The sequence below is a fragment of the Mastigoproctus giganteus genome, chromosome 9 (genome assembly GCF_048544385.1).
Source record: "Mastigoproctus giganteus isolate SK-2022 chromosome 9, ASM4854438v1, whole genome shotgun sequence".
Lineage (NCBI taxonomy): Eukaryota > Metazoa > Arthropoda > Arachnida > Uropygi > Thelyphonidae > Mastigoproctus > Mastigoproctus giganteus.
The window spans coordinates 144,697,695-144,713,095 of NC_143583.1; the positions used below are offsets into that span (position 1 = coordinate 144,697,695).

The 15,401-nt window shown below is 36.2% G+C and overlaps 1 protein-coding gene across 1 annotated transcript in view; it reads left to right on the forward strand.

The window, feature by feature from the left end:
* The window catches only part of LOC150080791 (dnaJ homolog subfamily C member 25 homolog), a 140,517-nt gene that overhangs the window by 63,147 nt on the left and 61,969 nt on the right, over nt 1-15,401 (forward strand). Inside the window, exon 6 of the mRNA XM_090381220.1 lies at nt 11,227-11,333. Coding sequence (XP_090237346.1) covers nt 11,227-11,333 — 107 coding nt within the window. The remainder of the gene's footprint in view (nt 1-11,226; nt 11,334-15,401) is intronic.

Sequence of the window (15,401 nt, forward strand, 5' to 3'; positions counted from 1 at the left end):
AAACCACATGGAGAGGGTCCCGCAAGCAAGCAGAAGATCTGAAGTCATTAGTGGGAGAACACCCTTGAGAAAGGTAAGGACAGCAAGAGTGCAAGTTGATGACAGCGAAAGAAATAGGAGTGAGTGCCGAGAGATCAACAAAGAAGGCACTCCTTCCCAAAAGAGTGCAGGTACAGAGATATTCTACACCAAAATAGTGGTCTGCGATGAAATCCTACCCAAAAAGGGTTTGCAATGATCTGAAGGTTTCAAGCCTCATTGTGGAAAAGACTGGGCTCAGGCATAGCTCAGATGAGCGGGCTAGTCGGGAGCCAGTGGGATGTTAGTTGGGAAGCAATGGCCAGAAGGTGTCTTCTTCGCTTGAAGATAGCTGTACAAAATTGTAGGAAGGTGTTGAAAGCTTTCTTGTTTACAATCAGGGAATAGAGCGAATGAAGGTCTGGAAGGCTGGTTTGAAGGAGGAGCTGTTGCCTGAGGTCAAGGGAAGTCATGCAGGAGATGAGCCCATTCTTCCTTCTCACCACAGATGCAGCTGTCATCCTAAACTATTTCAAACTGTTTTAGGTGGGCTTTAATGGAGCTGTGGCTAATCTGCAAGAATGTAGTTTCCAGTTTTGGAGTAAACCAGGCCAGCGTGTGTTTGGTTAAGAAGCTGACGTTGGGTATGAATTTTCTTATGACTTTGCCTTTGCTTCCAGAGGACCAGTGGGACTGCCATAGGTTGGTAATTTTGGACCACAAGCTGTTCTTATCCATTTATGGTTGTCTTCAGTGAGAGTCAAAATTCCCAGGAAGTTGGTTGGTACATTGGTTCTAGCTCTGTAGAGGAGGCCACAAAAGGCAATGTAAATATCCAGAGGGCTTACCAGAGATCACCTGGAGAATTGGAGTGGAGATGGTTCTGCAAGCTCTGGTCATACAAAGTAAGAAGAGTCACTGAATTTGGTTGAGTTTATTTCCAAAAGTTATCATTTCCACCCTGTGGAACCATACAGGGGCACCATAAGAAGTTATTGGAAGCAATACAGCTGCATACATGAGGTTGAGTGTATGGCCTTTGAGCTCCCAGTGTGTCTGAATCACCTGTGCAAGCATAGCTATGTATTTCTTGACATTGCCCTTGATATGGTCCAGGTTTGGCATAAAAATCCATTTGTGGTCAAGTAGGACTCCTAGATATTTTGTGGTGGTGCTGGGTTTCAGGGACTTATCCTGAAAGCGGATTACAGGAGGTCTTCTGATGTGTAGAGTACTCTTAATTAGAAGCATCTTGGTTTTGGTAGGGGGGAGAGTCAATTTGACGGTGCAGTCTGGACATTATTGACCTGCAACTCAAGGGCAACCCACAGGTGGAGCCTTCAAGGAGAATGACAAGATCGTCTGTATAAGCAAACACGGTAGTTTTCTGGAAGGAGTTGCAAAGCCATTCATCCAGCACCATGTTCCATACAGCCAGGCCCAGGATGGAACCTTGAGGGCAGCCTCTCAACGTTGGCCTGGTTATACTGTGGAAAAGATTTTGATAGTATGTCATCGGAAGTGATGTAATTTGCATAATTTCCGTTTCACATTTTCAGCAATGGGCTGAACACTTGACTGTCAGACCGAAATTTAGTAGGTGCTGCCAAAGATGTTTTCATCAAGAATCAACGTTAGTGACTGCATTAGTGTCATTTAGCAAATGACATAATTTGAGTCATTTCTGTGTCGCATTTTCATGACAAATTGGTTTTACTTCAGTCCAAAATTTAGTAGGTGCTGCTGCCAAAGAGGTTTTCACATCAAAAAGGCGACAAGGCAAATTTTAAAAACTTCCGACCAATAAGCCTATTGCCAGTTGTTTACAAGGTTTTCACAAAGATACTTTCAAGAAGAATAGGCACAATACTTGATGTGGCACAACCCAAAGAACAAGCAGCTTTCAGAAGTGGCTTTAATACAATGGATCACATCCAAACAGTGCAGCAAGTTATAGAGTGGCACAACAAATAGAACCTTCCATTATGTATAGCCTTCATAGACTATGAAAAAGCATTCGACTCAGTCACAGAACAAGCAATAATCAATGCCCTAATCAACCAAGATGTAGACAGAGCTTACATCAATATTTTCCAATCAATATATGAAAAGGCAACTGCATCAATACTAGCCAGCAGTGATAAAGTTCAGATCAGTACAGAAAAAAGGCATCCAACAAGTGGAGACAATCTCCCCAAAACTATTTTCTGCCTGTTTAGAAGAAATTTTTTGCAAGCTAAATTGGGATAATAAAGAACTCAAGATAAATTAAGATTACCTGAATCACTTACAATTTGCAGATGATATCATTCTCTTTGGCAGTGATCTGGAAAAATTTCAGCAAAATATTGAAGAACTGCAGCATGAAGGCAAGAAGTTTGGTTTGAAGATGAATATCAAGAAAACACAGGTTATGTTCAACAAATTTGCCAGACCAAAGAAAATCATGGCTGATTGACAAGAACTAGAAGTGGAATTTACTTGAAGACAAGACATACCAACAGATGGAAATATCTTGATAGAAAATGGCACATAAAACTGGGATGGCCAGCATTTGGAAAGCTTACTATAGTCTTAAAGACAAACTTGTCACTTTGTCTCAAACGAAATGTTTTTGATCAATGCATGCTCCCTGCCCTAACATATGGTTGTGAAAAATGGACGTTGAATGCCAAAGCTTACAAAGACTGAGAGTCACACAAAGAAGTATGAAGCACTGAATTTTAAACATAACCAAAAGAGCCCAAAACACATGTCTGGATTTGCTAACAAACTAAGGTGTGTAACATCACTTGAAAGAGCAAAGTGTTAAAAAGGAAATGGGAGGTCACATATCAAGGGTGCCTCCGTAGCCAGGTGGGCAGGAGCAGCAGTGCGTAGCACACGCTTCTTCATTAGACCGGGGTTCGAGCCTGTAACCACCATATACGGAGGATGCGGAAAGGTCAGAGAATAACCACCGCATATCCCCGGAGCAATATGGCCTTAGTTGCTAATGCTCCTAAAAACCAAATAACAACAACACATATCAAGAACTGACGATTGACGGTCCAAATGAATTTTTAAATGGATGCTGCTTGACTCGAAATGCCCAAGAAAAAGACCAAAGATGAGGTGGATTGATGAAATTATGAAATTTGCTGGTGTACAATGGCAACAGAAAGTGTAATACTCAGTTGTTGGGAACGTGTTGAGGAAGCCTTCATTCTGCAGTGAATTGGAAATGGCTGAAGATGATGATGATGGTGATCTGTAACTACATACACTTTTGCATCTTTGGCATACTGTGATGTTATCGTAGTAAATGAATGTGATAAGTGTACACTTCTCTGATTCCTGTGAGTCCAGAGTATGAGGACAAAATTTATTTATGAGATTAGAGGCTAATGTATCTTATAAATTCGAAAGTGAAACTAAAACAGAGGTTTTGTTTTCAATATCATTTTGGCAATCTCAAGCACATTTGCTGCTCTGATTATGAATTCTTGTATTTCATAGTTTTGGTGGAACAATAACATCTAGAAATGCTTTTTAGTGTATGGTTCAGAAGAGTGGAAATGGGAAAACAAAGGGAGGGTATCCCTGAAACTGGTGGGGGGGGGAATAGTTTATGAATCAAGGGATAATTTTTCTCTTTTAAGGGAATATTAATTCCTACTACTGATGGGAAAGAAGCAACAATTCTTAAGCTGTTTTGGAAGGGGTTATATCATCCTTATGGCAGTGAGAAACATTACTGCAAGAAGCAAAGATATCAAGCAATCAACTATGAAGGGTGTTTTGGAGGAAATTTTGCCTGAACTTTGTCCATCACTATGAAAATTTAAAAAAATGCAAGAAAATGTCACAAAGGAAATTTTAGACATAACAAAATACAGGTAGTTCTCGACTTTACGAGTTAATTCATTCCTAGCGCATGCTCGTAAAATGAAAACTCATAAAGCAGGAATATTTTTCCTATAGATGTAATGTTAAAGACGGGTTACATTTTCAACGAAATTTGATCATAGTAATGTTAAATAAAGGTCAAAAAACAATAGTGTATGCTTAAACAATGATTTATTTATCCAAAGAAATGAAAACACAGCCTTTAAAATCAAGCAAATATAATAATAAAGAAATTATTTATGTCATACAAATGTTTAACCCCTTCATGGATTATCCCGAAATATCTCGTTTTTAGTTTTAAAAGTTATTTGGAACTACACGAAATATCTCGGGATACAATAATACCTGAAGCAAACAATAATACCTCCAAATTTACGATTGAAATGTATTTTCTCAGCCATTTATCTGGTTAATTTTGCATTAGCCAGATAAATCCTGAGATTCCTCGGGATTTTCTTATGCCTGGCAGCAGACGACTGGATTTCATTTGACTTATATTTACTTATTGTACAGCAATGTCAGAACAGTAGCATGCGTTTCTATGTGTTGCCAGTAAGCAAAATAAAATTTGTCATTCTAAATGCTGAATACTGATAAGCATTAACCAACTAGAAAACATTTAAAAATAGTTCGGTCCCCTCTTGAACTGCAGCCCGTAACTGCAGATAGGTGAGGTAAGCATCAGCCCCAGTGACACTTACCTCACCTATCCACTTGCGGCGGCCGTGTGTCAGAATGTAGTTAGTTCACGATTATCGCTTGTGGCGTGAGGTTACTGCTTGTGCATTCCACTTGATTTTTTAAATTTATTTATTTATTTATTTATAAACAGTCATTTGTTTCTCGTTTTATGAGTAGTGAAGAGTTTCTCTGTTCCTTTCTTTTAGCTCAAGCGCTAATTTATTAAAAAAATCTGTATAATTTGCACACTTTTTGGCATACTCAGGGTAGCCCAAATGGGTTAATTACTCCCATCTATTTTCTACTAAAAACTTTAAAAAAAACTATACAATGAGTATTCGCATGATGCATACTTTTAATTTGTAAAATAAAAAAAGTCAATCTGTTATGGCACATTTTCAGGAAAAATTTTTTTTTTTTTTTTTTTTTTTTTTTTTTTTTTTTTATGTAAACCCCAAACACGAGAGGTATTAGAACCTATAGTACTTAGTACCATGCTTGGGTTGAAGGTTGAGAAGATGAAAGAAGATATTTGTTGACATTGGACTTGAACTTCTGTAGAATGTAATTTTCAGGAAATATGTATGAAGAAAGGTTGTTCCAGAAAACGGCAGTTGAATGAATAAACAAGGAAGATGAAAAGTTGGTTCTGTGTGTTTGAAGTTGGACAGTAAATGGATGTTGGCTGGTGGCTGCACGTGTTCAAACTGTTTTGAAAGAGCGAGCGGAAATTATAGAGGCCAATTCAGAAGAACATTGCCCATGGAAATATGTGTAGAAGAGGCATGCAGCAGAAACAGTACATGACTTTCATCACCCGGTGAAATACCATCACTTTGCTTATTGGAGGCTCGAAGTGGTGAAACCCATGTTTAGTCTCTAGAGCAAAGTTTCTGGCACCCCCCCCCCCCCAGTACTTCTCCTTCAACCCATGCACGGTATTATAAGTTTTGATATAATTAACCTAACTGCCCTCTTCTGAATGGAATCAAGAAGCCTGAGAGAGGTTTTGGGGGCACCACTAGATGTGGGAACAATATTCCATGTTAGGGCGGATTTGCGATTTATACAGAGTGAGCAGCTGGTTGGAAGAAAAGTAACGCTAAGAGCGAAAGAGTAAACCAAGTTTTTTAGATGCAGAGGAGGCAATATTTGTAATGTGCTTGTGCCAAGAGAGATTAGAAGTCAGGGTAATCCCCAAAAGAGATATATCATTTTGCCTAGAAATCGGAGTGTCGCCAAAGATAAGCATAGGAGCAGAAGAATCCTTTTTGCAAGATATAAGAGAAGACTGAGTTTTAGAAGGGTTGAAATCAACTAAGTTGTCTTTGCCCCACTGGAGAATTACCTGAAGATCGGCATTTAAGGAATTGGTAGCAGATTTTCGAGAAGTTGAAGCTGATTGAGCAGGGCAAGATTTCTCAAAATGGAAAGTGGAATGCAATGTGCTTTCATCAGAAAAACTATGGATAGGATTTCCAGTCAATGGAAGAAGGTCATTACGGAAAAACATGTGTGTGTGGTCCACTAGTCATACTTGCACCCCTCTATCTTTAGATGTCCAGGAATGGTGTGAGCATGTGCTGCGTTTTAAGCGAGATCACCATGTGTCCAAAGCATATCCTTGGAACGAAGCATTTAACGTTTCTTCACCTTCTAGTACAGAAATTTCCGAAGAAAAACTAATAAAAATAATAAATTCACTACCTGACAAGTCCACCATAGGAATTAATGCAATACCTCTTTTTAGTCTAAAAATTGCTCCTTATTTTATCAGCAAAGAGATCACTCAACTCTACAACAAAGTACTCAAAATTTGCACAGGTGCCTTCAAGCTGGTTATCATACAGAGTCGTGGCATTTCCGAAAAAGCCTTGTGCAAAAAGACCGCCCGAATCCAGGCCAATATCAATTGCCTCTCCCTTCCTGAAATGCCTCGAGAAGTGCATCTATAGTGATGTAGCACTCGCAATATTTGCGCATAAGCCAGAACATACCCATTATGCCATGCCTAATAGATCTACTGAAACCTGCCTACAGTCATTATCACAGAAAATACTTCGCGCCTGGAATGACAACGAAGATCTTCACACCATTTTTCTGGACATGAAATCTGCTTTCGACTCAGTTCAAATAACACCCCTTCTTGCCTTACTTGAGAGATTCTACAGGATATCTGGAAATAGGCTCGAGATCCTTAATATGCTATTTAGGAGAATGCTTCACTTCAAAGGCGATGGCATTACAGTCACTAAAAGCATCGAAGTAGGGATCCCACAAGGTGGTTCTCTCTCAGTCTTGTTATTTGCAGCAATATTCGTTCCACTAATGGATCGAATTCCAGCTTTCCTATCGTATGCTGATGATATTGTTTGCTACTTGCCATGCAGATGCCATGTTGGTGATTCACATGAAAGACAAACCGACACTGAATCTGTAAACAGCTACCTAAATACATTCTGTAAGTATGCTAAATTTTTTGGCCTGTCAGTCAATCCAGAGAAGTCAAACTATCTCATCTTTATGCCAAGTCGGATGACTTCTGCTGATACTGCATCTTCTCTACTTCCGGAATTGGCAGGAAATGTTCTGACTCCCACAGACAGCGTCAAATTCCTAGGAGTAATCCTTGATGCCAACCTCACCTATAAAAAACAAATCCAAGCTCAGTATTCCAAAGCCCTGAGAGCATTCTGGGGAATGAAAATTGATCTGTGCAAAACGCACAATAAGCAAATAATCAAGAAATACGTCGCAATTTACTTCTGTAGTGTACTCTCCTATGCCGTGGAAGTTTGGTCTGCGGCACCACCCACCAGCTCCAGGAAACTATGGGGGGCCTCGAATTCTGGGTGCTGAAGTGGACCAACTTGTGGTCGCACCAGATCTACACAACATCTAAATCTACTCTCTGCTGCAACCTGCAATACATGCCCATAGTCCACAGAGCCCTTGTGCTAAAAATAAAGTCATTCCTTCATCTGTGCTCAGCTAAGCAGGATCACAACATCTGGAACATGGTTGGTTGGCATTTGCCAGGCAGACATATCTGTGCTCAAAACACATCACAAGACACAAGACATATCTTGTGCTCAAGGCTCCAGCAGTTACAGAATTTCAAGAGACGCTTCCCTAATGTGATTCTGGACACCCTCAACTCGTTCGACATCGACCTGTGGACTATAGACAAGACATATCGCGATGGCATCTTGTCCTATCTTGCTGTTTGTAAAGGACATTTATGTAAGTGCCGATGTCATTTCATGTTCTGCTCAACTTGTAGTCCTTTTTCACTGTAATTACTACTTCATTTTTACATTTTGATTATCATCTTTGCTTTGATCTATTAATTATTATTTAGTTATTATTATTTTTTATTTATTTATTATTATTTTTTTTTATAAAACAAAATTACTTGTATAAACAACAAATTGTAAGATTCCTCTGGCTTTCTGTGTAAGGAATCACTATTGTATAAAATTTATGTTAATAAAGAACCTTATTATTATTACTATTATTAATATACAAGAGGAAAAGAGTGGGGGAAAAGAACTGAACCTTGGGGGACGCCGGCATTAGTGGAGAAGTTAGAAGACAAAGAGTCATCTACCATCACCCTCAGTGAGAAATCAGAGAGAAAACTGGATAACAAATTACAAAAAACAGTTTGCAAACCATAAGATGGAAGCTTGTTTAGAAGACCTTTATGTCAGACACGATCGAAAGCCTTTGAGCTGTCAAGAGCAATTACTTGTGTTTCACCGAACCTTTCCATTGAATTAGTCCATAAATGGGTAACAGCCAGAATATCACCAGTGGATCAACACTGACGGAATCCATACTGGCGATTATTGATCAGATGGAAGGTTTCTAGGTAGTTTAAGAATTGGCAGTTAATTGATTTCTCCATTACTTTAGAAAGAGTAGAAGTAATTGCAATGGGATGATAATTGGATGGGAGGGATTTGTCACCCTTTTTAGGAACTGGCTGGATACGAGGAAATTTCCAAGCAGAAGGAAAAACACCTTGGGAATAAGAAAATTAAAAAAGGCGAAATAGAACAGGAGTAAGTTCAGGAGCACAGGTTTTGAGAACAAGTGGAGAAATACCATCAGGACCTGGAGCTTTCTTAGCATCAAGATTCGTCAAAATCCTTCTGACATCCTTTTGACGGAAAAATTTCACGATAACATGCATAAGCATTTTTTAAATCTGTAGCAGCTTTTCTAGTGCACTCAATTTGAATCTTGTGACCCAAAAATCTCAATTGTTTTTTCTGTGTTGAAAAGCTTTGCCAAGCCCCTTGAGAGTGAAGGGACATTTAGAAATTTCAGCTGATAAATCTTCTTCCTAGCTTCTTCACATTTTTCCATTTCAAGGAGGTCTTCATTTGTGAGCTCTCTATTGTGTGCTTGAAGCAGATCAGTGATGTTATTTGTATAAACCTCAAGCTGCAATTGGTTAGCAATATTAACAACCACTTTTCATTTTTTACGATCTCTGCTGGTTCTCGAAATACTTTAAAATTATCAATAATCATAAAAAATTATCAATAATGTTATCAGTAAAAGTGAAAGTCTGCTATAATCACTGTTGAGAAAATCCTAAAAAATATAGCAGAGTTTATTCCAAACACCCTTCATGTTCTTCTCTGTAATTTTTCCCAATCTCGTATTATTTTGATTGCATCTAAAATATAGAATTATTTCCAAAATTCTTTAAGAGTTGGACCTCCCTCCTTATCTCTGCCTGAACAAACAAACAAATGCATGCATGCGCAGTAGTAGCACAATAATACACAGTAGTATTATATAGCTGTGTGTGTGGTTTGAAATGCCATATTTATGAATGTTTAGTAGCATTTATTTATTGCAATTAATGTTCATATTTTCGATTTTCTTGATACTTGAAAAAAAGAACTAGTAAATCAGGGAACTCATGAAGCGGGAACTGCCTGTACCTTAATTTGGAAGCGAATGTCAAAGATGTGAATGAGTTGTGAAATTATAGAGAAGACCTCACAGACAATGATTTGATTGAATTGCAAGCACAGGTGCAAATTGAAGAAAGGGATGGTAGTGATTATGATCTCCAGTACTCATTCAAAGAGCCTAAACCTCAAAAGTTTAAGAGAAATCACAATTGAAGGTAGAAGGTAATTTTCATCTTTAAGCAGTAATATTACTTTAAGACAATAGGAGCCACAGAGAGAATTCTGATCCCAATGTTGAAAGAAGCAGTAATGTTGTCAGAGAACTTGTGTGATAAGATTTATAGTGAAAAGCAGGCAACTCATCAGCTTTCTATGAATGAGTTTTTCAACGAGGAATAATTTATTATGTACAGTAATTGTATTTATTCATATTTCTGTAGAACTGAAAGTAAATATAGTTATCTCTTTATCAGTTAATTACTAAGATAATAACTGTATATAACTCTTAACTCTATAATTATACATTCTCTAAATTTAGATGTCCAGTCTAATTTCAACTTATTAATATTACTCTTCTCCCATATACTCCTTTTTTTTTCTTCTTTTGTTTTCCCCCCCCCTATGTATGTATACCTTCACAAGTGATACTGTGTTCACAAGTCTTACATAACAATGCACACAAAGTATGCACAGACTTGTCTAAAGCTGATAAAACTACATTTAATCTGTGAATTTCATTTTTCCATACAATTAGCACATTGGGAATACATTAGCATATTTACAGTTTGTGGGGACCTCCCCTGAATTCAAGAATGCTCTCATAATTATGGCTGAGGTTTGCTTACTTCCTTTGCTGCTTCCATTAATATAACTGGATAGATCCCATCCACCCCTGGTGCCTTATGTACTTTCCTCTCAGTTATCACAAAATCATTTAGCTGTCCATTAGAATGGGTGTAGAGAAGAGCAAAGATTTTATCTGGGGGGAAACAAGGGTGCCCTTACTCAGAAAAGACTTGAACCCTATAAATTGCAGCATCTAGAAACTATTCATCTGAGTGATGACCTAATTGAAATGTATAAGACTAAGAGGTTTAAGTATACATACTAAATGCCAATGGCATTTTTACTCTTTCTGATTGTTAGAATTAACTTCCATTCAATGTTGTGCAGGTGAATAGTTTGTATAAATTTCAGAAAGAATGGGCAGATGAAGTTTTTTCAATATTTTTGGCTGATGTTGTATAAGCCTAGCTTCCTTGCATCATTTTATTAATACAAATATATTCCCTATCCCTCCAAATCAATGTCTGAATCAAGGAAGATCTCCTTCTTCCCATCAGTAAAAGTGAAAGTCTGCTATAACCACTGTTGAGAAAATCCTAAAAAATATAGCAGATTATCATTATGACCAAATTTAATGGAAATGCTGAAAAAGTATGAAAATGTCAACGGTGAAAATCTTATATACTCATTTTACTTTAAGAACATTTTTTGATGTTGGTATCTTGCATGTGAATATTACACACAGAACTATAAAGATAAAAATGTTCCATTATCTTTATAAAAATTGTAACTCTTCTTACTAATTTCTTTACAATTTATCTTTATAAATAAAATTGTAACTCTTCTTACTAATTTCTTTACAATTTATCTTTATAAATAAAATTGTAACTCTTCTTACTAATTTCTTTACAATTTTTAGATGAAATCTATGGACATTATTATCGTTATTATCAAAGAAGAATGGCTCCAAAAGTGGATGTTCGTATAGTAGTTGCTGTGTTGATCTCAGTCATTTCTTTTGTTCAGGTAAATATTTTTATTCTTTTTTTTAATTGTGTGTTATATTTGTATTTGTCAGCGTAAGTTTAAAATATAACATTAAGTGTTGCTTTAGAAACTTGCCATGTTATGTTTTTTCATTCTGTCAATCACGAAGTAGAAAGAAATTTGTACAGCTATGAAGAATAGCTTGAAAATTTACAACTAAAAACAAATTAAAGAGTTGAGATGCAAGGGTGTTGTATGTTATAAATTAAAAACAAAGGCAAGAAATATAAATTTGGATAACATAGTTCTGAATAATTATTTAAACATGCAAAAGTAGAAATTTCCACTCTGGAATATTAACATGTTACTTAAATATGCAGCATCATACTTTTAATCAAATCGGAGGCGAAACCACCCTATTTTTAGAATTTTTTCTTCCAATTTTTACTAGGTGATAGTTGACTCATCAATCGGTGTAATACCACTACTTTGTTTATTGGCGGCTTGATGTGGCATGTTTAGTATACAGAGCTAAGCTCTTGCAATCCTTCCCTGTATTTCCTCCATCATGCAGTATGATTGATGTCTTTTGAGCATATGATGGACATCACGGCAAGATCCAATCTTCCTTACATTTCAAGGGTACAGCTCTAAAACGGTGTTTGCAGGCTGGCTGCTAGTTAGTACACCAGACCAACCTATGGGTAACTCTGGGAGACTTCCAGATCAGCTAGTGTATAATCTCACTGCCTCTACTCTGCCAGCTAGTGACTGGAGTCAAAGTATTGTGTATGCGGGGACATTGTTGGAGCCACATTGTGTCAAGGAGCTGGGTATATTCATACCATGTGTACGCCATATCCAAAAATTTCAAATTTCATTACTTCATATACAGCATGTTTCCCCCTCCACCTTTTCTTACTACTGAATACACCATGAATTGTCAAACTAATAGAGCAAACTTATCTGCAAAAAGATCTAAATCTCCCAAACATTTCCTCATTCATTTCACAGATATACATGGTCTCAGTTTCTAAATCTCAGTGATGTCCATTTCTACTTAGTCTGCCAAACCTCGTGTACTTTTTCTGACAAAATGTCAGTTATCGGTTGATTCAACCACTGCTCATCTCAGTTATCCGAATTATTCACTGTATGATTCCTTTTGCTTCAAAGATGGTACTTGTCCGTTCTGATATTCCCTGTCCAAGAATTAGTAATTTGGAACCTCCTCTTTTGTTGGGTTCCTATAAAATCTCGTGTAGTGTGAAATTATGTTATATGGGACTAAGAACCAGTAAAAAAGGGGGTTACGTTCAAAGAGCTACAAAAATACACCATTTCGTTAACAAAATGTTAACAAAACTAATAAAAATACACCATTATAGATTTCGTCGTATGGAACCAAGCATTTTTTAAAGCTCCCTTTTGAACTTTGGGATCCTTTCAGTCGAAGAATCTGAATTCAAAAAATACGATTGTAATATGCCATTTCCAACAAATCCGCTTCGCCAGCCTCTTTTTCTACCAGTAATTCTTGAACATTTTCAGTAATCATATCTTTTTTTTTTTTTTTTTTTTTTTTTTTTGGGAGCATCAGCGACTAAGGCTATGTTGCTCAGTGTGTTCAAATTGTGTATGTTCTGAGGTCGATTTTCCATTTTTCTGGATGAAAACCCCGATTTTCTGGGAGGAAAAAACTATGCTACCCTCGCCTTAGACCGACTAACTCAGCCACGTTGTAAAAAAGACCCATAAAAATTCCTCTTGTCATCGACGGGATTTTAACTTGGGTCTTTTCCACCCAGTGTGGGGATGATGGCGATTCTACCAACAGTGCTACCCACTAGGGCTTCAGTAGTCATATCATCGAAACCTTCCAATCCTACCAATTTAGCAAGTTCTACTATTGCACCGATTCCGTTTTCTGCCAATTCGACCATGAACTGACTCTGGCCATACATTTTTCCAACACACATTTAATGTTGACCGTTTTACTTCTTTGGGCAATAAAGCTGCGATTTCGATACAGTCCACAATTGAAAAATGTTTCCATGCCTCCATTACTTCAATTTTCCATCAATTCAATTCAGAATCAATATTTTCCAAAATCCATTGTAACGATTTTCTGATGTAATGAGTTTCAAAGGTAGATATAATACCTTGATCTAATTAAAGAAGTCGTACTAGGTGGTAGGAACATAACTTCAATGTTTGGATGACTTAAATCTTTTGAATGGCCTGGCATGTTAACCAATAGTGATAAAACTTTGAAATCTAGATTTTTCCACAAGTTCAACAACAAAGAACTTAACACGGGGATTTCCCAACAAAGTAAAATATGGGGATTTCCCAATAATATTTTTTTTGCATAACGATTAGCGAGCCAAAAGCGGGGATTCACAAAAAAGAATGGAAATGTTGAAAAATTACATCCAACATAATGGCAGAGTTTTTCCTTGCACAAAGCTCAAAAATACCGTGCAATGTGAGGTTGCCACAATTCTCTAACCATGTTATATAAGTACCGTGTTGTGCGAGGATTGTCGCACTTAATCAATCGTGTCAAAGTGTAACTGTTATACAGGGGTTGGCTGTACTACTATCTAGAAAGTTCTAAAAGGGAAGAGCTTAAAACAGTTTCAACTATGTCCAAAATGTGTTGAACACAATAGAAAATGTTTTAGCCTGCAATAACATTGATAAAACAGCTATTGCATTTGATAATGCCTGTGCTGTAGTTATAAGACAAACTATGAAAAATAAATGAGATCCTTTCTTTAAATTAATTAAAATATAAAGTATCTGCATAGTTTTTTCTGCAACCTGTATATAAATAATTCAATTCAAATATGAGTGGAGGATGGATTAGAATTGCTATGTTTTGCATTTACCTGTTTTAATTAAATTTGGGTGGCTTGACAGAGCCTCTATATGATCCAAATATAAAATTTCATGAAAGTCCATCCACTGGGGAGTAGAGTTTTTACATACAGATGGATAAAATAGATGATTAAGACAATAGGTACTTTTAAAATTTGCAAATGCACTTTAAATTATGAGAAAAAAATAAACTTGAAACTTTTAGCTTAAAGCAAGTTAAAATAATCATTTTTTCTATAGATTTATCTATAGATAATTATTTCTATAGATTTATAGATTTCTATAGATAATTATTTCTATAGATTTATCTATAGATAATTGTAGATCAGGGTGTTAGCGGCCTTTTCCAACACATAAGCTACTTTAAAATAAATGAGGTTGTGATTTACCTATCACAATTTTTGTACAACTGTGTCACTATCTTAAAGAAAATATAATTATTATAATTTTTTATTATAAAAAAACACATTTAATTACATAAAAATTTGAAATAAATTTAAGAACTAAGTAAGGGAAGTAATTAATGGATTTCTAACATTGGTGTCTTCCAAAAAATTGTTATATTTTTATTTCTGTACAGTACAATTGATCAGATCTACCTATAGATCGACCAGATCTACATACCGTGATCTACCTCTCACAATTTTTTTTCAAGTGTGTCACTATCTTAAAGAAAATATAATTATTATAATTCTTTATTATAAAAAACACATTTAGTTACATAAAAATTTGAAATAAATTTAAGAACTAAATTAGGCAAGTAATTGATGGATTTCTAACGTTGTGGCGTCTTCCAAAAAATTGTTATTTTTATTTCTGTACAGTACAATTGACCAGAGTAGGCTTTGCAATCAACCATTTGCCATTCTCTGTTATAGACCATTTGAAACTTTTGTGAAATATAAATTTATTTATTATGCTCACTTTTAAATATTTTATTTTTATTGAAAATATATAAATTACTTTTCTGTAAGCTTCAGCAGCTCTTTCAGAAGAATAATAGTATCTGTAATTTTTTTTTTTTTTTTTTTTCAGTACAGGAGTTAAGATGGAAATACATTTAAATTGTTGAGATATCTTCTAATATGATTATTTAATGTACATATACATCAATGGAAATATCTTTTCCACATTATTTTATAATTATTCAGCATGATTCAGTGGTCAATCATTGACACCAGCATTTGTTTTGCAGCATCCCATTTTGTTGCCATTAAACAATTT